The 27962-nt window shown below is 35.3% G+C and overlaps 2 protein-coding genes across 2 annotated transcripts; both read left to right on the plus strand.

The window, feature by feature from the left end:
* Positions 1-16109: 16109 nt before the first annotated feature.
* Cpr64Ac (Cuticular protein 64Ac) lies at positions 16110-16858 on the plus strand. Its single transcript, XM_017624680.1, has 2 exons — positions 16110-16121; positions 16244-16858. The coding sequence occupies exons 1-2, from the start codon at positions 16110-16112 to the stop codon at positions 16856-16858; spliced, it is 627 nt and encodes a 208-aa protein (XP_017480169.1).
* Positions 16859-25993: 9135 nt separating this feature from the next.
* On the plus strand, positions 25994-26557 carry Cpr64Ab (Cuticular protein 64Ab). Its single transcript, XM_017624684.1, has 2 exons — positions 25994-26008; positions 26174-26557. The coding sequence occupies exons 1-2, from the start codon at positions 25994-25996 to the stop codon at positions 26555-26557; spliced, it is 399 nt and encodes a 132-aa protein (XP_017480173.1).
* Positions 26558-27962: the final 1405 nt, after the last annotated feature.

Below are 27962 nucleotides of genomic sequence, written 5' to 3' on the forward strand. Positions count from 1 at the left end.
ATAGGTCCACCAAAATCCTCCAAAAATTCCGAAAAATGCAATGGGGGACCAATAAACAATATTTAGTATTAAAAAAAAGGTAAAAAAGTTTTCCGATCGAAAAATATTGATTTTCAAGAATTCTGTACCGTTTCAACGAAAAGTTGTTTTCTCCCCTTATAAAATACATGGAAAAATTTTAGCGCTTGGAGCGACCTCTAAATATTTTTTGATTGCAAAATAAAACAAGTAATTTTTAGCAAAAAAAAAAAACCGACTTAAAAAAATATATATATATATCTATATATTTCATGATCCAATGATCTAAACCAAATTAGTATGGGACCACCGTTGCAAAAAGAATTATCGAAATCGGTTGACGTGGTCCAAAGTTATGCGGTAACACATATAAAAAAATAAAATAAAAAATAAAAAATTCCGACGAACTGATAACCTCCTCCTTTTTTGGAAGTCTGTTAAAAAAGGGTAAAATTTTTTTCGATATAGAACAATTCTAGGGATGAGAGCATTAAAATTCAAGCTTTACTCTTTTTGGACCACCCTAATGTAAATACTACTATTGCCCACTNTTTAAAAAAGGGTAAAATTTTTCGATATAGAACAATTCTAGGGATGAGAGCATTAAAATTCCAGCTTTACTCTTTTTGGACCACCCTAATGTAAATACTACTATTGCCCACTGCTGTGTGGGTGTATGCGATTTACGACGCTATCAACAAGCTAATAAGCGTAAGCGTGTTGCACTCACGCACGTGGCTGATAAAAGCAAGCTACTCGAATCCAAAGACCTCTGCGGTAGCAGCGAGTGGCAGCACGCTCCATGGTGGTGACGTGGCAAATCGAATCTAATTATTGATATCGGCCGCGAAAGCGCCAACCAACGCATATCTCGATAATTGCAATTCGATGCATGTCAACCCGANAATACACAAAAAAAATTGATCGCATTGATTATAAAATAATTTCATTCAAGTGCTACGAATTTTTGAGTTTCATTTAAGCAATGGAATTAATTTGTTTTTGTTTTTTTTTTTTTTGATTAGGTTTTATTTTTAACGTAAATTGGAAAGCTCTGCGCCGAGTTGCATACTAAAGTCGTCGCAGAAAACATGTCGAGCATAGGAAATCCACAAGCGAAAAATAATAACGCAAACTTGAAGGAATTCAAAAAAAGAAAAGAAAAATAAAAAAGAACGAGTACTTGAAAGAATTCANTAAACCAAATTAGTATGGGACCACCGTTGCAAAAAGAATTATCGAAATCGGTTGACGTGGTCCAAAGTTATGCGGTAACACATATAAAAAAATAAAATAAAAAATAAAAAATTCCGACGAACTGATAACCTCCTCCTTTTTTGGAAGTCTGTTAAAAAAGGGTAAAATTTTTTTCGATATAGAACAATTCTAGGGATGAGAGCATTAAAATTCAAGCTTTACTCTTTTTGGACCACCCTAATGTAAATACTACTATTGCCCACTGCTGTGTGGGTGTATGCGATTTACGACGCTATCAACAAGCTAATAAGCGTAAGCGTGTTGCACTCACGCACGTGGCTGACAAAAGCAAGCTACTCGAATCCAAAGACCTCTGCGGTAGCAGCGAGTGGCAGCACGCTCCATGGTGGTGACGTGGCAAATCGAATCTAATTATTGATATCGGCCGCGAAAGCGCCAACCAACGCATATCTCGATAATTGCAATTCGATGCATGTCAACCCGAAATTGAGAGTTTTCTCATTTGTTTTTTTTTTTTTTTTTTGAAATGTATGTGGTACGTACGCTGCTAAATATAAAATTCACATACTTACTGTTAATCTGCATAAATAAATAACCTCTACCTATGGTATTCAGTGAGTGCTAGGAAATGCACAAAGTTAATAAAATCAAAAAAAAATACATAAAAAAAATTGATCGCATTATTATAAAATAATTTCATTCAAGTGCTACGAATTTTTGAGTTTCATTTAAGCAATGGAATTAATTTGTTTTTTTTTATTAGGTTTTATTTTTAACGTAAATTGGAAAGCTCTGCGCCGAGTTGCATACTAAAGTCGTCGCAGAAAACATGTCGAGCATAGGAAATCCACAAGCGAAAAATAATAACGCAAACTTGAAGGAATTCAAAAAAAGAAAAGAAAAATAAAAAAGAACGAGTACTTGAAAGAATTCAGACCTCATTTGGTGTTGTAGAGCTCGTTTAAGACAATAAGGAAGAATTTACTTGCGAATCGCTAAAAAGCCTTAAATTTGCAAGCATTTTTGTGCAATCAAAGGGTGGGCCATATAGTGGTTTCGTTTTAAAAATTTAAAGGAAATAAAAAAATAATTTTTTTCCTATATGCTACGTACAGTTGGGGAGCCGAAATGAGTACACGGTAATTTTTTGTTAAATATGTATTTGCAAGGTGTTTAAAGTTAAATTTTTTTGTTATTTTTTCATAAAAATATGGTTCATGCTTTAATCAAAACCATATAAATCAAACTTTCAAACCTTATGCAGAGCTTAGAAAAACTAAAAAAAACTGTCATCAAATTTAAATTTTTTAATCTTATCTGATTTTTTGGAGTATGCAGTTTGGTAGCCCATTAAATTTTAGTATAACAAAACGCAAATTTAGTTTTAATCACAGCAAAAGGATGGTGGCCACGAAACCCATATAAACTATGAATATCCTATCAATGATGACGAAATCTAGGTGACGATAGCTGATTATTTGGAAATTAAAATAGCAAAAAATGTGACTCAAAAATAAACAAAAAATATTGCTCCTAGGATGCCACACCACTGAACTGAAACTTCTCTAAATTTGTATCTCCTTCGCAGCACACCTACATAGCAACAGAGAAATGCGTTACTTATCGATTTTGACATCTACCCGATTTATGAATATATCGAAGCAGATTGTTGGGTGTTGAAAAGCTTAGGTATTCACCTCTCAACACATCGCTGCCAAAACCTCAAAGGCAACGAAGGCCGAAGTTGGGCAGCCCATGACTGGTTGCGGTGCAAGGAATGCCTGGTCTGAGCCTTCTCTAGTCAAATGATCAGATGTCTCATTAATAGTAAGTTCGTTGTGTTTTCGCACATACATAATTTAGTCGAGACTTGCATTGCCGAACAAGCTTGGAAGTAGTTAGATGGCTGGCGAATACCTTGAGCGCAGCTTAATTGTCACTAAAGAAAACTATAAACTCCGACTTCTCAATCCAGTTTCCTCAACGTAGTCCATGGCATTGAGGATTGCAAATCTCCCGGCTTGAAATACCGAGGCATGCTTGCCAAGAGAGAAATGAAGATTGTCCCCGTTACTTTAAATATAGACTCCAGATCCTTATCCTGCGTCAGTTTTGGAGCCATGAGTAAAGACTCTACAACATGTAAAGCCGGGCTTGCTAATGGCCTCAGGAAACTCAATATTGTAGTAGCTCTTCACCGAACATAACAAATATTGATAAAAAACTGTCATTGAGAAACTAACTATGAAGGAAATGTTCTACAACTAAGTGACACATACCTTCTTTCACCGAGAGTCAAATTTGAAAATAATGTGTACTTTTTATGCAAAATTATAAAAAAAAAAAATTGATTTTGATTTTTTTTAATAAATGTAAAATAAAAATTATTTTTGTTTTTTATCTAAATAATCAGTTATTTTGATTTTTATACATCAGTTATTCTTAGACATCAGTTATCGAAGACACTTAATTCTAAAAGTCATCAATCAAAATCAGTCAGTGACTTTTACTTTTAAAAGTCGTCAGTATAAATCAGTCACCGACTTTTATTTTTTAAGTCATACGTATAAAAGTCATTATCATTTTTCGCAGTTAAGAAAGTGTTGGAGAACAGAAGTTTACTACAACTTATACAAATGACTTTTTTAAGTACGATTTTAAAAATAAAAGTCAATCACTGATTTATATTGATGACTTTTAAAAGTAAAAGTCACCGACTGATTTTTATTTATGACTTTTATAAATAAAAGTCTTCAATAACTGTTATATAAGACATTTAATTTAAAAATCAAAAATAACTGTTATTTGCAGATTATTTAGATAAAAATCAAATATAATTGTTATTTTGGATTTATAAAAAAAACTTCAGAAATAACTTTAACTTAAGGAGTAATTAAATAAAAGTAAAAAGTAACTGTTTAAAAGCGATTTTTTTAATAAAGGTTTATTTTATTTCTATATTTTTTGATTAACATTGTTTCTTTTTTAATTAATAGTTTTTCTTTTTTAAATTTAATTTTTTTTTATAATTTTTATATTTTATTGTTTCGAAAAGCAAAAAAAAATTTATTTCACTTAAATTTTAGAAACTTATTTGATTTATTGTTTCCTTTTTTACGTAATTTTTTTATTTTTTATAAAAACAAGTATATTTTTATTTAATTAAATTTTTAGAAAACTTATTGCTAAAAGACAAACAGAATAACGCTAAGACCTCCTCACTAGCGAATCTTGCAACTTGTCTTCCGAAAGACAGAAAAGAGCTTTCAAAACAGTTTTCAGAATTGCCCCGTAAAACAACAACGGAAACGAGTTGAGCTTCGTTTCGTTGTTGAGAGCAAGTTTGACGGAATCTTAAGCTATTTGGGATTTACTAGATATGTATGTTCGTAGTATGTATTTAAAACACGAATTCAATTGTTAGCATAAAAGCAGGAGCAATAAAATTATATGTTTTGTATTCATTGATTTTTGATTACTTTTTTGACAATTACAAAAAGACTAATAGCTGACAGCAAGTTATATTGCAGTTTAAGAAAATTTGCATAAAAAAATAGGTTCCAAAATCTCTCAATTAAACTAACCAAGCAGCGGAACAAAAGTTTCAAAATTAAATCACTTAAGCGGCGAAATAATCACTAAACTAAATTTGGAGTGAATTCGGTACAAAAATTTCCTTTTAATTGCCACTTAAAATGTACTTTGCGTTATCTCAACAATAAACCACGCTTCGAACGCTTAGGTGGAAACATACGCATGCGCGCAAAAAAAAAAATCCCAAAGACCAAAGACAAAAAAAAAGCCAACATTTATTTTTTTTGCATAAATGTTACGTTTAGGCCATGTTATTGTGCGTGACAGTTTTAACAAAACCAACGACCTTGTGTTGTATTGGCCAAATACCAAAGTACGAGTACTTCGCCACAATGATGCATTGCATTGTCTATGCAGCCAAGCAAACGTGGTAGCTATGTATGTAGGCTATGTATGTATAAGCATTCATACTATGTATGTACTATGTATTGTATGTACACAATGCACATAAATATGCACAATATATACCTATATATTATTAATAGTGCGTATTCTAGTAAATCCCTTGTTTACATAGTTGGCACTGAGGTTATCGATGTTAAATGGGGAGAGTTTTCCAATACCATGTTTTGGCCTCGAAAATCGGTATTGCTTTAAATAGTTTGCAAAAATGCAAAATAAATACTCAATATAGCGAAAAAATGTACATGAATACACAAGCGCTTAAAATGATAAATGCTAAGAATTGAATGTACATACATATGTATGTATCTAAACATCTAAATAAATAAATATTGCGACAAATTTTAAAATACTTACTTACTATTTGAGACAGTGTGAAAAAAAATTTAACAAATTTTTGCGCGACAAATATTAAAGCAGATTTCGATAGATCTTTTTTTGTGCGGATTACGAATTTGTAGATAAAAAGTTTCCATTAGGTCCAGATTTTGAGAAAAACGTGGTCCAATTATCAAAAAATCGCGTGTTTGGGAATGTTTGAGAAACTCTCGCGAAAAAAACAAAACGTGATAGAACCTGCCACTTAGGCTTAAATTAAAGCCTGAACTTTCGACTACAATATCATTCCTGTCTCTTTTCAAATACTTCATCAACTACCAATAGTCAGAGGAGAAGAGATATGGGCATTTCCTGCGTTACAGGCGTTCAATGCGGAGACATTTTTCAATCATAAAAATATTAATAGGCTTTGGATCAGAAAATTTTTTGTCTTAAATACTTATTATTGTCATCCATCCAACACAAGTAAAAAACAGTTCCCATGAATAGCATCTTGCCAGTTTAGGGTCACTTAAAGTTGCTGTTCAAACGTTCCTAAAATCAACCTCAAACAATCTGTATAAAATTCTGGGTATCTTATTGCTGGCCATCGCGTAAATTTTGACAATTATGCGTTCAAAATTATTTGCTTTAACAATAAAATGATTTAAAGCATATTGCAATTTTTTTATATAAATACCTGCTGGTTACTTGAAAAATTTTGAAAGTAGTCGTAAACATACATAAGTACACTAATTGTTTGTTTGTTTTTTATATTTTTCTGGTTTTAAGCATCCATACTCCATTACATAAATACAATGACCAAACTTTCCTCATTAATACAGATTTACGAATTTAAACTAGCGAAAATTTTGCAAAACTGGTATGAATTAATTCGCGAATAATCGCTAATTAAAAAAAAAAAAAAACGAAGGATATATTCGGAGTCAGCCCGAATATATCCTGGAAATATGAACGCCGCCCAGAAAAGCTATGCTGCAAATGATTTGGTGTCATCAACACTAAGTTAGGAATCTTTCTTAGTAGCTCTATGTGGTAAAGATTAACGAATCGATATGGATGCTAAAAATCAATTAATCGAATCCTTTAACATCGATATTTTTTTTGCCTTGCTTTATCAAGTCAGTTCGATATCTCTTACGTGTTACGATGGGTATATGCACATACATATGTAAGTATCGACTATCAAAATTTTAACGAAATTTAAGAGGCATTCTTAAAACTCTGAACGTATTTTCAATACACACCCATACAGACATACCAGCATATATGTATGTATGTACATAAATGCTTGTTTAATACGCGTGTTATTTTTGGCGCGCGACATTTTTGTGATCGCTTTCCGTTGTGTCACGCTATTCGCTTAACGCTGGCGGAAATGTCGTTGCGATCTAGATTTGGATTTTTAATTTTAACGATTTCAAAGCATACTAATACGTATTTATATACACACAGTCTCATTTAAGCTTACCCTGCAGGAAAAGGTACTGGTTGTAAACTCGGAAACTATTAGCTTGCTTTGCTGCTCATTTAGTTCGTTCCCACTCTTTTTTCATTCGAGGAACTGGTATTTTTTAAAAGGTCCTAAGAAATCTCAATTCGCCAGCTATGTATCAGCGTTTTCCGGATAACATTGAAACCCGTTTTAGCTGGTAAGTTAAGTGCTCGAGTGTAGCTCACACAAGAAACACGGCGACCTGAAAGATACATATTTTGCATCTTGAAAGAAAATTTATAGCTCAAGATGCCTAGGACACCTTTGGCTTCCTTAATGAATCCAAAAAGTGTTCGACTGTTGGAGCTGTAAAATGGAATAATTTTTGTCTGACCAAAACCGGACAATCAATATGAATGTGTACCGAAGTCTCATAATCTTCATGACGGAATCAACATTCTAGCTCAGCGATTACACTTATTCGGTGCATATGAAATCGTATTCGGTTGTCACTAGTTAATTAAAGAAAGAGTAGCGCAAGAGCTTGGCTGGCCGGTATAACGCTCCTATCTACTTAATCGGCTGAATCGGTTTTGTACCAGATTCAAAAATCCCGGCCCCTGCTCTGTTCTCCTTTGCACCAATGTACGTATCTGGAAGCAAAGGCAGGAAGCCCTTTTGGCTATCTTCGCGATTAGGGATTTTCACTAGGAACTTTCTGCCAAAGCAGATGTTGTTAGCAATATTGAGTCCTAACCGCCAAAATAACGTAAGCGATATGTCTTTTTTTAATTTTTTTTTTTGATGCATCTATTTTTATATTTACGTTTTTTTGACGGTTAGGGCTCATCTGTTCAGGGAAATCTGGCCAAGATAGTTGCAAGTCTTTGTAAGTCAATTGAAAGACATTAAAAAAGGTAGCTTGAAAGATTTAGTTTACTCTTGTACGGAACTCTTACAAAAAAAGCTCCCCCATCAACTTGCATGGTGAAAAGCTCTTTTGACTAGAGCTCTTGTTAGTCGGCTAGTCGATAAATAAAAATAGTGTTTTTTTTAGTTTAGTCTAATTTTTAGGAACTTATATTATTAATAAATTTTTTTTAATTCAATTTTTTTTCAATTAGATTTTATTTTTGTTTAAGAAAAATTTGTTTTTAAAGTTCATTTAATTTTTAGAAAACTATTTTAATTATTTTTTCGTTAATTAAAAATTCTGCTTTAATTTTTAATTTTTATGGTTTTAAGAGGAAAAATATGTTGTTTTTTATTCAATTTAATCTTTCAATTAGTCTTTCGAAGAGAGAAAGAAGCTTTCAAGATACATACATAGTTGCCAGACTTGCCCTGGTAGAATCAAAAAATTCGCATATTCCTAACTCTAGTATCTTTCCAACAAAATCTGCATTAAGTTTTTTCGTAATGAAACAGTCGTTAGGCAGTCGAATTTGCAGCTCACTCGTGGCCGCTGTTAAACCTCATCCTTTAACCTTACAAAGCAATCACAAGGAACTGATACATAGTGCATTACATTATAATTGTCTAAGTAGAGCACTTTGACCGAATATTATTTGAAATTTGTTATGTCTATTGAAATTTTTTATTTTTTTTTTTTAGAAAATTTGTACTACAGTCCTTGGCCATGGCATGGAGCGATACTCAGTTGAACAACGCGTAAAAGTGATCCATGCTTTGATGCCGATTTAAAAAAAAAAAAAAAAAAAAAATAAAAATCATCATGAGCGATGAGGCCCATTTTCGCCGAGGATACGTTAACATGTAAATCGGCAAGAGAAAACTATGCACCCACACTGAGTCCCTGTTTGGTTTGGTTTTTGGCCTATTAAAGGGAATGGTGAACGTTAGTGTGACATCATAAAAACCTGTTTATGGCCTGAATTAGGACCTCAACAGGACCTCTTGTGTCCCTCTTGCCACAGAGCGAATGAAACAATATCCTTATTGCGAACAATTGCGGTCTTATTGTATCACCGTATAACAATGCTCTATTTCTTAAACTACCTGCATTATTGGTCTACTTAAAAACCAACAATTCTTACGATTGTCATTATTTGGCAATTAGGCCCAACTTTCCTGCAGGTTACCATACGCAAGTATGTATTTGTGTATATCTACAATGAGTGTACTTACTTCTGTTGCATACAAATTTACGAATTTGTTTCTCACTTTACCCTTTAAATGCTTAAAACTACTACTACTACTACGATTCCTGCAAATGAATTAATAACTAAATTTACTTAACGCAATAAACAAAAAAAAAAAGCAAAACAAAAATCAGAAATAAAAGGAATAATTGCACAACCAAAAAGTTTTTGGAACCGCCCGACTGCGGTTGCGACGGCTGATCTCATTTGGCACTGGTCTGCGTATCACAATGTACAATCAGCCGCCGTGTGGCCATTTGCCATTCACTTTTGTCGCACTTTTATGTTATTTGTCGTTTTTTTTTTCGTTTTCGTTTCGTTTTGTTGCCGCAAAAGTCGCAGTTTTGTTCTGCTGCTGCTCTATGCACGGCCACAAGGCATTTGTTGCTCTGGTGTGACCAAATTGGCACATTATTAAAAATGCATCAATTAGGCATCGACTGTATAACCTGTTCCAAGGCGAAATGGATTAAAAGGTGTAGATACCTACACTGCATTGGATATAGTGTGGGCCAATGCGTTTAAATGTATGTATGTATGTACCTACATAAGTACAAAGCACACATATGCAACTTGGGTGCACGCAATTTTCTACGTCGGGCTGCGTTTTTCAGTCGATTTCTTTCACAAAAGCAGCATCCCTTATTCATCAGTTTATGCGCGTAAAATGCACGCAACTGTGAAAAAATTTCAATCGAATATTAGATTTGTAAATTGGAATTTTATTTCGTAGTAATTAACCGAATGGCCAATTAATGGTTGTTGGTGTGATTTGGTCGCTCAATGTCATTTGACGGTGGTGTAGTTTATTATTTGTACATGCGAGTTGACCAAAGGTTAGGCGGGCAGCACTGAAGAGAATTCAACCGGACACCACAAAGACCCATTGCGACGCCCAGCAGCGGGTTTCTCCATGCCTATCCCTGCATGTCTTTAAACCATCCTGTCTCTCTAGCGGATCCTAGCACACAACCGAAGTGAGCAATGGCCGAGTGAGCAATGCGCTGGCGTGCCATTGATGGGCTTCGAGTTCCAAATCCTCGGGCAGCGGAATGTTTTTTACAAGCTTTTATTATGTTTCACCTGTGTGTAATCAAATCGTGCAACCAATTTTTAACGAACTTCCCGATGAGCTAGAAACTTGAAACTTTAAACTTAGCTTAGAAAGCGGCGCAAAAGCAATGTGAAAGAAGAATTAAGAAGAATGCGGGTGTCGAGATATTTAAAAACTCGTATTTATGGATCGATATGGTTCATATATTTGAAATGTATATTACCTACATGAAGAGACATAACTACACAAAAACAATTACAAGGTAGGTGGCGCAGGAGTCCAGATATTTGGACAACCCGCATTTATGGTCCAATTTGTTCCATATTTAGAACGTGTATTACTTCAATGGAAAGAAATAGCTCCACAAAAATTTTAGCTGATAGGTGGTGTGGGGGGAATTTTTTTAAATTAGACACTAATAAAAGTTTGTCTTTAAAAAGGCTTCTTTTTAATTATTTGTTTTACCAAATTTTCTTTAAATTTTAATAATTTTTTTTGTTTTAAAAAGAAAAATATGTACTTTTTTGTTTCATTAAATTTTTGAAGACTTAAGTTATTTTTGGCTATTTTAATTTTTTTTTATTCAGAGTCCCAGAATAATAATTATTTCATGGTGGAGATTTAAGAAATCTCAACCTCTAATCAACCTCTCAAATCTCTAGTCAACCAAATTTTCGTAAAAACTATAATTATGTGTGAGAAGAATTTTTTAAGTCATCGATAATAAAGGTCTTTTCATAATAATTATCAGCGGGATAAATATTTTTAAGTCTTCAAAGACTTTAATTTTGAGACTTATATTATAAAAGTCTTGTCATAATAATTATCATTTACATACAAATTTTTAAGGTTTCAAAGACTTTTACTTCGAGACTTTTATTATAAACGTCCCTAAATAAACACGAACTGGGCCCCAACTAGTCCCGAGCTAGTCTCCAACTAGTCCCAAAACGGTCCTGAACAAGCCCCGTTTTTTAAGACTTAAAAAATTTTTTCCGCGCTCATACTTATTATGAAACGACTTTTATAATGTAAGTCTCAAAATAAATAATAATAAAAAATAATTATTATCAGAGGACTTCTATAATATAAGTCTCAAAATAAAAGTCTTTGAAGACTTAAAAATATTATCATTCTGATAATTATTAGGAAAGGACTTCTATAAGTCCTTGAGTAATAATTATAGATGGCTCGAAAAATTGTTATATTAATATAATAATTATTGATTGACTTTTATTCTTTTCTCTTATAATAGTTATTGGTCTATTTTTGTTTAATTTGTTTAACATTAAATTTTATTGTTTTATTAAGAAAGATATTTTAAAATTTTTAAAACTTAATGAGTTTTTATTTTTTTAATTTATTTATTTTTTTTTTTTTGTTTTTTCTTTAAATTTTTAGGTTTTATTGTTAAAAAATATGTATTTTTTCAATTAAACTTATTTTCTTTTATTTTTAGTTTTCATTGTTTTAAGCAGCAAAATATATTTTTTTTTTTATTAAATTTTTGGAGATCTTTTTAGTCTTTCAAAAGACAGAATAGAGCTGGTTGATTTCATTTTTTTTTGTGGTGAATTGGAAGACAGTTGCCAGAATTGACCTGTTTATTATCATTTTTATCTTAAAACAAGCAAGAATTTGCTATAAATCACTAAAGACATGTAAACGTAGCATACAAAGCTTAATTTTTGTCTACAATTAAATACATATCGGGTTCCTATAAGCAAATGACAAATGTACACCTCACTTGCGCGCCGATAAGCGATAAATATGTACAATGAAAAAAAAAATGCATTTTATGCGTGACAATGGCTTGGCAAATATTTACGCAGTCGCTATAGCAGGCGGCTATACCAACCAAATTAATAGATCAGACCATATTCTATTACAACCAATATATTTATGTATGTATGTATATTTTCATAATCATTTGAAGGCATTTTTACAACATTTTCGAGCGTTTTATAGAGCACCAAATCAAGGCGCGAATGTAGGCATATATGTATGTATTTATGTATATGCATTGGCTTCAAACGGACATTTTAATTAAGCTGACATAAAATGCTCTGCAAGTAACACGCAGCAACCCGTCATACCACAGTCACACACCTGTGTGTGTGCATGTATGCTTGCAAACCCTCAAGTGATTTAGCCGATAATGGGTTACTGCTAGAAATATGCCTGCCATGGCGGCAAAGGCTGCGCAGAAAAATGCGTAAGCCGGCTAGAGCTGGGCAGGCAACTAACTAACCAGCCGACCAGTCTGTCGGTCAGTAGCGATCAAAAAAATAAATAAAAAAAAAATGTTTTAGTGCTTGTACAATATGAAATATATCTGCTAACGTTAGCAGCGACGCATGCAACTTAATATTACGTCAGCATAATTTTTGGGACAACCAACTGCGCGAGTAGAGCGCGNAACATTTTCGAGCGTTTTATAGAGCACCAAATCAAGGCGCGATTGTAGGCATATATGTATGTATTTATGTATATGCATTGGCTTCAAACGGACATTTTAATTAAGCTGACATAAAATGCTCTGCAAGTAACACGCAGCAAACCGTCATACCACAGTCACACACAAGCATTGTCATGAATGCACTTGCAACTACTTGCACACATAGACTTGTTTTATAGCGCACATTCACACCTGTGTGTGTGCATGTATGCTTGCAAACCCTCAAGCGATTTAGCCGTTAATGGGTTACTGCTAGAAATATGCCTTCCAAGGCGGCAAAGGCTGCGCAAAAAAATGCGTAAGCCGGCTAGAGCTGGGCAGGCAACTAACTAACCAGCCGACCAGTCTGTCGGTCAGTAGCGATTAAAAAAAATAAATTTAAAAAAAAAATGGTTTTAGTGCTTGTACAATATGAAATATATCTGCTAACGTTAGCAGCGACGCATGCAACTTAATATTACGTCAGCATAATTTTTGGGACAACCAACTGCGCGAGTAGAGCGCGCATATGAACGTTTTGTGCGCACATGGTTAACACGGCTGCAGAGTAATTCAAAAACATACAAGTAAATAAATATTCGTAGGTACTTACTTACTTGCCAATTGATATAGTGCATACCTGCACATGAGCAATTGCTTAACGGTAACAAAGTATTTTTAAGTTCAATACGAACAGCGGAAAACAAGTCTAGTAAACAACTAACCACATAAACTAGTTAGTATAGCGAAATACCTGGTAGGAAATACTATGACTGCAAAAATGTTGCCATTGATTTTATATACATATTTAATTAACTAACAGGGCAATTCTGGCTAAGATAGTTTGAAAGATTTTGTTTATTCTAGCACGAAAGTTTTGCAAAGAAGATCTCCATTGCCAACTTTCATAGTGAAAAGCTCTTTTGACAGAAAGCTATCATTTTGCGCAATGACCGAGTGAGCAAAGCACTGGCGTGCCATTACAGAGATCTGAGATTCGAGTCCTAGGACAGCGGGTGTTTTACTTTTTTAATAAAAAAGTTTTTAACATAATTTATTTTCACATTTTAATTCTTATTGTTTTAAAAAGAAAAAATATTTTTTAAATTTCATTAAATTTTAAAAAAACGTAATTTTTTTCTGTTCATTTATTTTTTTTAATTTTTGTTTTATATTAGATCCATATTTCAAAAAGGGAAATATTTTTTTATTTAATTTAATTTTTATGAATATATTTTTTATCCTTTTTACTTCATTTTCTAGTTTAATTCAATTTTTTATCTTTCGTAAAAATTTTAGAAACTTGTGTATCTTAATTTTTCCTTTGTTTTAATTTAATTTAATTTTTTATTTTTAGGTTTTATTATGTATTTTAAAAAGAATTGTTTTTTTTTTAAATTTCATTTAATGCTTAGGAACATATTTTTTCATCTTCATATATACATACACACATATTTCACATATTTTTTCTTCTTAATTATTTTTTTCATTTAATTTTCTTTTCATTTTAAGATTTTATTGTTTGAAACAGAAAAATATTTTTATTTAAATTTCATAAAATTTTTACAAATGTAAGTATTTTTTCTTTGTTTTAAATAAATTTTATTTTCTACTTTTGAGAAATTATTAAAAATATTATATGTATGTATACGTATTTCTTATATCATTAACTTTTAGGAGCCTTTTTTAAATTTAAATTTCTTAAAATTTTTGGATTTTATTGTTTTGAAAAAGGAAATTTTTTTAATGTCACTAAATTTTAAGAAACTTATTTTATAATTTCTTTCTTTCTTCAAAAAATTATTTATTTCATTTTTAGTTTTTACAGGGAATTTTTAACAAAATACATATGCAATTGAGGGAGTTCTGTTCCTGACTCTCTCCTATTTTTCCATAAAGCGCCTGATATAAGGTAAGTCTGGAAGAAACGATGACGCGTTTTAGCTATAGCGGTAGACTTGCAGGGATGTATTCAACAAATTTCACTTCTTTCAAGCCGTTAACTTTCTGAGAAATTCAAATAAAAATCTCGAGAGCTCAAAGGTTTGTATGGCGCCCAAACAGGTCACCAATTTCGAGAATGAAAAAGCCTCAAACTAAATTCAATTTCCTGCGGGGTCTGTGCTTACACTGAACCACTTACTGGGTATGTTGGCGATCGAAGCCAGCCGCACTTCAAGTGCGTACTAAAAAAGCGCCGAACAAATGCGCGCATTATGAAAAATGAACCATTTTTATTATGTCAAATAAAAACCATTAAAAAATGCAAACAAAAATAAACGTTTTACTACCATTTCATGTTTGTCGAGGCGGCAGTTAAATTCTCATTGCAATCGATTTACTAGTGTGATTTTTCAAATATGCGGCAAGTACAATTCGACTATGAAACAAGTAGATAGATAGATGTTCACGCGCTTGGCAAACTGCTGCCTGTTGCCTCCGCGCATGCGTGCGCGCTTCCNTAAAATTAACGTTTTACTAACATTTCATGTTTGTCGAGGCGGCAGTTAAATTCTCATTGCAATCGATTTACTAGTGTGATTTTTTCAAATATGCGGCAAGTACAATTCGACTATGAAACAAGTAGATAGATAGATGTTCACGCGCTTGGCAAACTGCTGCCTGTTGCCTCCGCGCATGCGTGCGCGCTTCCATATGGACAGCTGAACGTCCTGCTTTAGCGCGCTACAAACGCGCACCAAATGCAATGCTGGCGCCTTCATTGAGAAAACGAAACGCAGTGAGTGCGCACAAATCTCTATGATGAAATCCAAATTCTGACCATAAATTTGTGGCCTGCTGTTTGCCTTTAAACTAGATGATTGTAATGGGCAGCGGCAAGTGTGGATTGCACGCACAGCGCATGCGTACAAATGTACTGCAATGGTAACCAATTAGCTGCGACGGCTGCGATGCCAATCACATTAAAAGAAATCTAGAGTCTAACCAAAAACAACATGTTGCTTGCTGATGCTGCTACACTTTTTACAGCTGTCCGTCGCTCTTATTTGCGCTACATTAACTGTTTTTGTTGTTGATGTGATATTATGTTGTTACTGCTGCCGCTCANGAAAGAAATCTAGAGTCTAACCAAAAACAACATGTTGCTTGCTGATGCAGCTACACTTTTTACAGCTGTCCGTCGCTCTTATTTGCGCTACATATAACTGTTTTTGTTGTTGATGTGATATTATGTTGTTACTGCTGCCGCTCATTGATGATGGTATATGTCGCGTCGCGTCGCGTCGCGGACACCAACATCAGATGATCGTAAAAACACGCAGCAGCAGCTGGCGTTGCTGCAACTCCATCTGCGATCACTGAATAGGCGAGCGACTTTAGGAATTCTTCACATTCGATTATAAAAGTGCAGGCTTCTTGGCGAATTTATCTCAAACCAAAATCGTATTTTTCTAAGCGCGCATCGTAACAAGCACACAGAGCTGTAAAATGATCACTAAGGTAATATCAGATAAGCGGTTGCACCTGCCGCAGCAAGATGAACAAAAAACAAAAAAAACCTACAACCAGCGGCGATCCTCGCGCACAAACTAACTCACGCATTGTTTGCTTTTCCTTTGCAGGTGGCGTTGGTCCTCTGCTTCGGCCTGTCGCTAGCCGTTGCCTCGCCCATCGACGCCTATGGCCACGGCGGCGGGTACGCAATCTCCGCGCCCATTGCATATGCTGCACCAGCCATCTCTTACGCCGCACCCAAGATCCTTGCAGCCGCACCAGCAATCAGTCACCAGGTGATACACGCGCCTGCGCCCGCGCCCGCCATAGCCTTGGCGCCCGCACCTGCCATCATCAAGGCAGCGCCGGCTGTTGCTGTCGCCAAAGTAATCGAACCGGAGCCATATGATCCAAATCCGCAGTATAGCTTCTCGTATGGCGTGACAGATCATCACACTGGCGATTCCAAATCGGCCGAAGAGTCGCTGGTCGATGGCGTCGTACACGGCAGTTATTCGCTGGCCGAACCCGATGGCTCCATACGTAAGGTCACCTACACAGCGGACAAGATTAACGGTTTCAATGCTGTGGTCGAGAAGCAAGGCGGTCAAGCACCGGTGGTGGTAGCCAAACCAGCAGTTGCTGTGGCGGCTGTGCCAGCTATTGCTAAGGTCGCCTATGCCGCGCCTGCTATAGCCAAGGTGGCATACGCGGCACCAGCTCTACACTACGGCCACCCTTAAGGTATGTGTGTGTGTGTGTGTGTGCGTGGCGCTCGTGGCGGAGAGAAGTTTGCGAAGACCACTACTTTGCATTTTTTGCCGAGACAGCGCAAGTGCAATATCTCGGTAATGAAATATTTCGTGCTGTTGATCGTGCTGCCGTTTTATGGACCAATGAACTCTGAACCGAACAAACGAACATAAATATATTATTTAACTAAACAAATTACTTGTTAACTTATGCGTACTTATAGTAACTTAGCAGAGTGCTCGTCTGCATGCGGAAAACAACAAAGTCAACACATATCAATCAAAACAATCAACATTTGTAAAGTAACACTACTTAGCATCAATTTTATTTAATACTAAACACAAAAAAAGCAAGAAAAACACATTCTTGAGCGCGCGTCTCCCGTGCTCATCCTCGCTGTATTGCGGCGCGCCGCATGCGCGTGCCACGCATTACTCATCAAGGTGTATGCACGCGCGCGCGCCCCTGGCTGCGCTTGTTCGACTAACGGCTGCTTCTGTCGACCAAATAAATAATCCAAAACAAAAAAAAATAAAAAAAATAAAAACAAAACTTGGACATTACTTGTGTGAACCAGTATTTGCGGCTGGCATAGAATTGCCGCCGGCCATCGGTGCATACTCCCTTCACCCATTTAACTAAGAATCATTCTCATTCATCTCAACTGTTGTACATCTAATCACTTCTCTTTAGCATTATTAAATATTTTAATTGTTTTTATTTGATTTTTTTTATATATATATATATATTTTATATGTAAATAGAGCAAAATGGCAGTGATTTCGCCGCTTTGCCTGTGCGCATACAAACACACAATTGTACACGTGTGTGTGTGTGTGTGCTGCATATTTATACAGACATACATTTATGTATGTTTGTAGGTATGTCAAAAAGGCTAGGCGGCAGTCACAGCTTACCAGTCTCGTGTATTAGCTTGTGCACTTACTGAAATAAAGAATTCAGTACAAAAACACTCAATTCCAGGCATTTTATATTCGTTCATTTGTTTGACTATTTCGCAGTTTTGCAGCCACCCATAAAAGGCCCCAAACGACTGGCCTCGCACGCTGCTTTTTTTGTTTAGCTTTATTTCACTGAATTTCGGTTGGTTGTTGCTCTGACTGCCTCGATTGATGTCTTTCTGCTGTTGTTGATGGCTACTGTTGTAGTTGAGGTAGTTGAGGCAGTTGTTAATTTACTATGTATGCAGCTTGTGTGTGGTGCTGTCGGCCAGTACATACATACATACATATGTACATATGTTACATTACCGTCGGTGGCTGCTACTACAGTCTAGGCTCACTAGGTCAACGTGGTGATCATTAATTGTACAAGTCAGCAATTGGGCCTATTAGTAGTATTGCAATTGCTAGTGCTATGGGACCAAAATTTGTAGAAAAGGCGTGGCATGACGTCTGTTGTGCGAACAGTTGTTTATTAAACAATTTATGAGTATGTATGTATGTACATGTGTGTGATGTGTGAAGGAGAAGCCGGACCTTAGGCAGTTTTAAGCACAGTGAAAAATATCGGGATTTTGTGCAAATGATTTGTTTTGTTATGGATATACTTTGTGTTTTTTTTTAGAGCATACAGATACCTTCTTCTTTCTCTTGGGTACTGTAACCGAATAAATAATTTAGGCCGAGTCCAACAAAACCAAGCCAGTCGCTTCTCTTCTGTCCCAACTGAAGCCAAGTACTTGCCCATCTGGTATGTATTTGACACTCAGTTCAGGCTTTCCTCTTCCTCTACTACGACAAGTGGGTTCCGAGTTGAATATTTTCCGGCCTGAGGCGTTTGTCTTCATTCGAAAGAAATTACCAAGCCAGCGGAGAAACAGTATTTTAATTGGCAGCATTGTGTCGATATCTTTTTAAGGCTCATCGTTCAATCGTCGGTGAAAGTCACCGTCGCCAACGCGTAAAGGCTCTAAGTAGCGCCTCTGACGGAACTATTGCAAAACAACGGTGTAAAATCGGTTTTATTAGATTCGCGGGGATAACAGATTCAGACATCGCGGTAAATAGGCCACTCCTTTTCGTGCTTTCGAAACGGCTTTCAAAAAAGTGGTGTATGTCTCACCTTCTCTTGCGGGTCTATTCCAAGATTTGGTGTATGGTAAACAACGGGGCCCCCAGACCACGCTGATGAGGCCCAATCAGTCCGTTCACTTAAATCCAGTCGGCAGGCATGCGTTCGGCCCACCATATTCTACATAACAGTGGATAGAAATACTTCAACAACTATGCGCCGCCGTACATTAATAGCTTCGCTGAAAGCCTGCTATGTACTTTCAGTGTCATTCGATCACCGTGTTTGTTCTTACAGGAATTCGGCCTGGTCTTACACCTAGCGTAAGTCGCTTGACATTCTAATAAAATGTATGAGTGTTTTTCGGGACAGCCAACATCTCAAGCTCTCCGCATTTTTCTTTTATTACGGAAAATATGTCCTGATTTCTTCTTCAGCCCCTGCAGACGCCATTTTTTTTTTTTTGTCGTCGTACCAGAAACGTTCATTTCATATATCACAGCGTAACCGATTTAGTTACTGGTTTTCCGATCCGGGGACAGCCATTTAACCCCATATTTTTGACTTTTTAGAATTTTTCAGAACTAATTGTTAAAGATATTTACTAAGTGATGCTGCCTGCGAATTTTCGAGATCCTTGGATTTTTTATATACATTTTGAGATTTTTTTTTCGGAAAGTTTTTAATTTAGTTGGGTATATTAAGGAGTTTTGTAAACACGTAACGACATAAATATGACACTCAAGCACTGTAAGTTAAAACTGTTCGCTGATGATACACTGTTAACGATCAGTGACAGAAACTTACAGACTGCGATGACTAAAATGCAAGAAGACTTGGATTCTTTGTACAAATGGTTGTGTTTAAATAAACTTAAGTTGAATGTAAAAAAGACACAGTTCATGATCCTCACTAGAGCAGTTAATATTGGAACCACCAGTTACAATTTAAAAATCAAAGAGGAAGAAATTGAGGAAGTTAAACTCATTAAGTACCTGGGTATATATATAGATAATAAACTTAAATTTGATGAGCATGTTGAGCATACAGTGAACAAAATTGCAAAAAAAATTGGTCTTATGAAAAGATCTTGTAAGTATCTGAGAAGAAGGTATAAAACCCTGGTCTATAGATCTATAGTAGAACCACATTTTATATACTGCCCAACAATCTTCTTCTTAGCAAGCGACGCAAATATCGAGAAATTGCAAAAAATGCAAAATAGAGCTATGAGGTTCATATTAAATAAGCGTTACGATACACCTACACAGGAGATGATCACAGATATGAATTGGTTGAGTGTTAAGCAACAGGTTTTCTATCATGCTATGAAATTCGTATACAACATAAAGAACGGTAAACTTCCAGACTATCTGAGCGACAATCTTCGGTATATAAATGAAACTCATTCATATATACTCAGGGAAAACAATTGCTTTAGACTCCCACTTTATAGAACAGAGGTAGACAAAAAAAATATATTTTATAAAGGTTTAAAGTGTTTTAATGAGTTACCGCCACATGTAAAAGACTGTGATAACTTTGTTGCTTTTAAAAGACAACTATTTGATCACTGTAAAACTCTGGCTATTAGGTAGGAGAGCACGGAACGGAATGGAAACCAGGCCTTTCCATCCGACCAAGCAGCAAATGATCTAGCATACGAAAGCTTCCGACTATGCCCAACAGCCCGACCATAACGCGGAGCGGAAACTAGACCTTTCCGCCCGCCTCACATCACGGAATCCAGCGTCAGGGTTTGCATATTAATGACGACGGGAACATGGATCGGAGACTCGGCCTTTCCGACCGTGACTATCAACTCGTGAGCAACGCGGAGCGGAAACAAGGTCTTTCCGCCTGCTGCACATAGTACATATTTAAAGGTAGACTGGAGACTAGGCCTCGCCAGCTACCAAACTAGTTAGACAATATACATTTATATAGGTTATTTGATAGTTTTAGAAACATAAACAGCTTTGTAATTGAAAATTTAAACTTACATATACGCATACTTTGTTATATATTAAAAATACCTATCTGTACTTTTAAGTCGCAAGACTGTAACAAATAAATAAATAAATAAATGTTTCTTTTTCTTAGTTCTTCCGGGTCCTATTGGCATTTATAGGAATTTTTGGCATCTTAAAACTTTTAAGAACTTTTCAAAATTTTCAACATCTATTACCACTCTATTTGTATTTATTGTGACCCTTCGGTTTTTTTCTTGGGCTCCAATTAGACTTTTTGAATTATTTTCGAAGCTATTTTCAATTTTTTTTTAATATTCGGGGATCTCTGTTACATTTTTGGCGTTTTCTTTTCTTGAAAAAAAAAATGTCACCTTCGCATTGGCAACATTATCAGAGTGCAAAATTTTAAAGAAACGGCGAAGATGGAAAGGAAAGGAAAAACACGGTCTCGCGCAGGGCACAATAAATACAACTAAGCAATTGCTTTTTCTTAAAATTTTAGACCTTTTATTAAATTTATTTGAATAAATTGAGACTGGAATTTTAAGAAAAGGCAATTGTTTATTTTTCATACGGCCTATTATATCGAGAAAACAAAACGCTGTAAGGTGTTTTCTTATGTGCTTCGGATTTTTTTCTTTGAATTCCTTCGATACGAGGTACTTCCTTAGCAAAGATTATTGATTTTTGGTGAGCTTTTCGATTTACCTATGATCCTGGTAGAATTAGTATATACAGTGACTCAAACTAATGACCACGTTTTGATTTTTTTTTTTTCATATTCGTAGTTTTTTCGAGGTAATTTTTTTTTGTTATTTTTCTATAATAATACCATCCAAGCTTTAAACAAAACCACATAAATCACAGTTTCAAGCTCCATACAAAATTTAGGAAAATTTAACAAATTTTCAACTTTTTATTCTAAATCTTTTGAACGTCTTTGGGTATGCAGTTTTATAGCCCATACAATTTTAGTCTAGTCAAGTGCAAGTTTCAAAGGCTAAAAAACCGTTGATTTTTGAGAATATGTATATTTTTTCACCAAAAATCATTAAACTTTGATTAAAAAGTTTAAAATTTGGTTGAAAATTTGCGAATTCTTATAATTCCTGTACAAAGTTTGAAATCTGAATTTATATGGTGTTTGTTGTAAGCTAGCTAGACTTTTATAAAAAAAAAAATATTAAATAACAAAAAAACAAATATCCAAAAATGGTCAAAATATCGCACTCATATTATTTAGTGAACAACTGTACATATTCTACCAGGATCGTAGGCAAATCATACGTTTAAGCCAAAGCTGAAATATACTGGCCCACTGTGCGACAAGAAAAAACTTCTTGATTCATAAACGATTAATGAAAAAAAAACGAATATTTATGGTAGCCATAGGGTGCACATAAGAATAAAATCAGCAAAGAAATTATTGCTGTTTTGACCCAAACTGTGAACGAATTTGTGAGCTGCAAATAAAATTACCTTACCGTCAGATCAACTGTCAGCAAAGTGTCTACGTAACGATTGGGCGGATATGTAGAAGTGCATGAGAAAGCACATACATACATACATATTTAGCTGCGTACATACGTATTCATGTAAAGCGTGGTTATGATACACACACGTGTACATATGTTCGAGGCTATATGAAGTGCATTTTGAAGTTTATAAAAAAAATCTTTAAAAGTGCAATGTAGTATCTCACACACGTTCCCACCACTATGTGGCCTGCCGCTTGACCACCTGTTGTTGACCACGATCCATATGTATGTATAGGTATGTACATTATGTACTCTGCAGCAACGTTGAAAATTGATAGACTGACAAGCGCTTAAATCACTATCGATTTAATTGTGTTGATTTTACAAGCCAACGCTTGAGATTACATTTATTTAATGTGACTTACAGTACACATGTAGCTCCTATATATTTTTTCGCATATGAACAGAATACATATCTACATACATATGTAGATATGCATGTACGTAAACCCATTTTTTTCGGCGCGCAGCCAAATTGGTGAATAAAATATTTGATTTGCTGCTATTTATTTGATTTAGGGGTCAAGACTTTGGGAAAATAACACTTACTTATTATTTAATCAATGGAAATATTTTTTGAAAATTTTTGCGTGCACTTTTGAATGCTTAATAGCATGTGTGGCGCATTAGGGTGATGTGTTTTCCAAAATTTGTTGCCAATGTCAGTTTTGGATATGCAGACATTTCTATCAAAAAAAAATCAGAAGTAGCTGTGCTAAAAATAAAAAAAAATGCTTTCTTCTTCCTTTGTTTTAAAATATGTAGAGCTGCTAGTTCTTTTAAATATTTTCAACTATTCAAAGGCTTCAAACCTTTGAAGACTTTCAAAGTTAACTCGATCGTAATTGATGAGCTGGAAAGAAGAGTCTGTCGGTTTATCGCCCATGCTGACGTTGTGGCACACATTGTTAGATCAGAGCTTCCGAAAACTCTGTTTGTGGATGGAGTTCGTCTTGATCACGCCGAGATATAAAGTGCCTAATGCCCAGCCACTGACAAGAGCCGAGTATTTTGGCGTGATTCTAGTCAGAAATATATCCTGGCAGCAAAATACTGACTGAGTAAACAAAAATTAGCCGCCATTCGAGTAGGTTGTATAGAGAACTTTTTTCTCAGAAGCGCTAGAATATATATTGTTTTGTAGCCCATTCAATTATAGTATAATAATGTGCAAGTTTCAAGTGGCCAAAAGTTACCGTCTATTTTTTAGATTTTGTTTCGTCGAAGTTGTGTTGCGGGTTTCAGCCATATGAAACTGTGTTTATTCGTTATATGGAAGCAAATGAGACAACGGAATTCTAAAAAATCAACGGTAATTTTTAGCGACCTGAAACGTGCACATCTATAGACTAAACTGGAATGCGCCATAAAACTGTGTACTCAAAAAAATTCCGAGAAAAAATTTTTAAATTTAGGTGAAAATTTGTTGCAATTTTTCTGCTGCCTTTTAAAAAGTTTAAAACTTGGGTTTATATGAGTTTTATTAGAGAATGGACTGTATTTTAAATGAAAATTTTTAAAAATAAATAATTAAAAATAAGTGGCAAATAATATCGCTATCGCGCCACCTAGCGAGACTATTTTTCGCAAAAATGTTTCTGCTTACATAATAAGTATAGTTATGGGTACGTTCAGAAATGCATCAAGCCAAAGCATCAGTCTCTTTTACTTCTAAACTATAACTGATGAAAATGCCTTATTCACGCAACTAAGTTCCAATTAGGCATTTAACCGTGGTTGCCCATTTTGGACATTTCCATCAATTATAGTTTAGAAATAAATGCGTCTGATGCTTTGGCTTGATGCATTTCTGAACACACCCTATATTACAAAAAGCAGCCAATTGGCCTATAAATAAGTTACAATTTTTTTTTCGTGGTAGACTATCCGCTGAAAACGCCCATATACTATATTTTAGAGTCACTGTTTTTTTCCTTAATATTACGAAAAATTTACTCAATTTGAGAAGTGTTTCCTTAATTCAGGTTCATGCTAAAATTAGGGCGTCATTAATTTAAGGAAGTAAATTTACTCAATTTAAGTAATAATTTCCTTAAATAATTTTGAATTTTGTCAGTGGTGTTAAGACAAAGTTAATTGCTTTTCTGGCAAATATCGGCTGTGGCGTCGCGTCAAGACTACTGCTTCTGGTTCTGAGATCGCAGTTGGAGGTGGTTAGAGCAAGGTAAGTCAATTATTTATATTTAAATATAAATTACAAATTGTAGAATTAATTTCATATATGGAAAAACCTAAATACTCAAATACCATCAAAATAAATTAAATAATTTTTTTAATACGATTTAAAAAATTACAATTAAAAAAAAATTAAAAAAAAAATTTAAAAAATCCTGCTCTGGACTCAAACCTTGCATCTCTCGACTAGCACTCCAGAGCCACGAGCAAAATGACATACTCATTCTTTCACGAGGGATGAAATGGCAAGTAAATTTTTCCTAAAAACTAAAGAATTGTGTTTTTCTTAAACTCAGCCATGTCATTGGAGCCATTTCAAGGTAATATTTTCTTAGAAAATTATACTTTTTTCCTAGCATCAAGGAATATTTTTTCTGAGTGTAAAAACCAGAATTTGGTGAACAACTGCCCGCCACGAATGCACTTCAATTTTCTAGGAGAGTCCTTCTTTAAAGACCTCGCCAAAGGGTCGCCAAATGGCTACTGGGGCTTGCGGCTGAGCTAATTCGGTTTTGATGGTTAAATTTCTTTTTAAGTAAAACAAAAAAAAATTCCCCACCCTAGTGTGAAGCAACTGAGTACTCAAATACCTACAAAGGCATTAAACGTTTTTATACGCAACTGCAGCACAATTATTTTTTGCTTATAAAATAATTAATCGATTCGCCTAGCGTTTTCCGATACTTTCTGGGTGCGTAGACAACCAATCATAATTGGGTATGCATAAATTAGTTCCACAACAGCGCTAAGCGAAGGTAGCAAATATTTTGATTTGATGATTAATGTGTGACTTATGGAACCAGTCAGCCGCAGGCGATGTGAGCTGCTTGAAGGCAATGAAAGACATACATAAATGCAAACATACCTATGCACAAGTATTCATAGCTGTGGGCAGTGGGCGCTAACTCGAAATTACTCATCCACACAGCGCACACGTAAAATTGTTATACCCAATTATGGTAGAAAATCGATCATTTTTTGCCACGCTAAGCCATTGTTGAAATGGGTAAGGCCAGTGGCCAAACAATTGGCACGTTCTCTGCAGCGAATGCGAATGTCGCGCATGCGCCAAAGTAATTATTGCAACATTTACGGCCCATAATTGCTGACGTTTGGCAAAAAGAGGGCTAGCGGGCTATATACATATTATGTCATTGGAGCGTCGCTTGCTTTTCTGGCTGGCAATCATTTCACAATTCACTTTATCCAAATTAGTTTCAAAATGAATTACCGAATTAGCCGCTGTTGTGTGGGTGGCGTATTTTGTTTAAAAGCTTGACAGCTTGGCCTGATAACATCATTCCAACGAAAGTTCGCAAACACTAAGTACAAGCAGTAAAACATAACACTTTGTGCGCAAATCAACAGCAAATCAAGCAGTAAAATGGCTTTCCTCAAGGTAGGTACAATAGCACAGAGGATAGGATAAGCGATGGGCTAAACAGAGGGCGATTGGATTAAGCAACGCGCAAATAAATTTTGTGCGCTAGAGTCCTGCTTTTTCATGTTCGAAGAAACTCCTTCTCCTTCTTCAACTTGTAATATTTTTTTTTTCCTCTTCCAGTACACAATCGTCGTCTGCCTGGCACTCGTTGCTGTCGGCCACTGCGCTCTGTTGCGCGCCGCTCCTGCGCCCCTGGCGCTCGCCGCCCCCGCACCGGTTGTGCCAATCAATACAGAGATTGACCCACATCCCCAATATGCTTTCGCCTACAACGTTCAGGATGCGCTCACCGGCGACAGCAAGAGCCAACAGGAGGTGCGCGATGGCGATGTGGTGAAGGGTTCCTACTCCGTCTTGGATGCTGATGGCTCGCTACGCACCGTATTCTACACTGCCGATCCCATCAATGGTTTCAATGCTGTCGTCCAACGTGGCCCAGTACCCAGACCAGTGGTGCCTGTGGCCCCAGCGCCGCTACCACCAGCACGTTTCATTCAGGGTTAAGCAGTGAAAAGGAATTTGTAATTGCATGTAGAAGCCGAAGGGCGGTGCTATTAATTTATCGTCACTAATCAACTATGTACATACATACATATGTACTTATGTAGCAACCTAGTCAAGCAGCCTGCAAAGGCTTAGCTGATAGGCTATTGTGTTCTTGTTGTTTTTATTGTTAAAAAAAAGCCAATTTAGTTAACATTTGCTTTGTTGTTTTGTAGCTAATATTACGAATTTATTAGATGAATAACATAAACATTTACTTCTTACATACATATATACGCACATTTTGTACACTCTAGTACTTAAAGTAGTAGCAGCAAACACCTCAACACACACATATTCCCTGCGTATTTACAAATGTGCGTATGTATGTATGTAAGTAGTACGTATGCGAATTTAAGCTAATTTTTGTTTAATTTTATTTGTTATTTTTGTAGTAATAAATCACTCAACAACACTTTTGAGATCGTAATCAAACAAATGTTTTTGTATGTTTTGGCTTATTTTCACTGTGTGTAGCGGTATTTTCGGAACGCATGTGTCAATTGCGTATACGCCCAGTGGAACGGCCTTAAATTTCAGCCAAATGAATGTCGCACGCATTGTGCCAGTAAGCTATACGATTTTTGTATTTCTTTTTTTTTTAACAAATATTGCATTACTGCAAACATTGCAACTGTCATACGAAATGCGTAAATCATTTGCAATTGAAAAGTGTCATAAACTACGCAGAAATCGTATTGCGGAATAATAAATATTTTTTTTTTGATATGATATGTTATGTGTGTTTGCCAAGCCCTTACATACTACTATAGCGCATGATTAGAATGTGTAATTGATTGGCTGTTTAAATATTTCAATAGGATTGCATCAAGTTATAGAATACCAAAGCACGAGTTTTGTATTTTTTTTTAAGCCGCCTAAATAGTAACGAGAGAGAGAGAGTCCCTTTGGTATTTGATTTTGCTGGACAGCCAATAAAAAGAACGATATTCAAATAAAAGTAACTCATACATTAATTTCTCCTTTGACAAACGCTACAAACTGGGAATTTCTGAAAGGGACTCCTATGAAGCCATAATTATTCAATTCAATTCAAATTATTCAATTTATTATGAAAAACAGGGTGCCTTTTTAATGAAATAACAGGATTCTTAACTAATTCGGCTGGCAGCCACGACTTTCAAAACAGAATTTTCTTCGAAATTCTCCAGAATAACTATTATGTTGTTGTTGTTTTTTTTTCATTTTTCCTAACAAACAAATCGCGGAACAAAGCTCAATAACGCTATTGAAATATTATGTCGGATAGTCAGGCAGCACTAAAGGCCTTAAACTCATTAAGAACGACATTACGGCTTGGTGGACAATTGTAAAATTCGCCTAGCAGCCCATAGCCAACGGAAGC

Source organism: Rhagoletis zephyria, unplaced genomic scaffold (assembly GCF_001687245.7).
Source record: "Rhagoletis zephyria isolate East Lansing unplaced genomic scaffold, Rhagoletis_zephyria_1.1 Rzeph_scaffold_03735, whole genome shotgun sequence".
Taxonomy (NCBI): Eukaryota; Metazoa; Arthropoda; class Insecta; order Diptera; family Tephritidae; genus Rhagoletis; species Rhagoletis zephyria.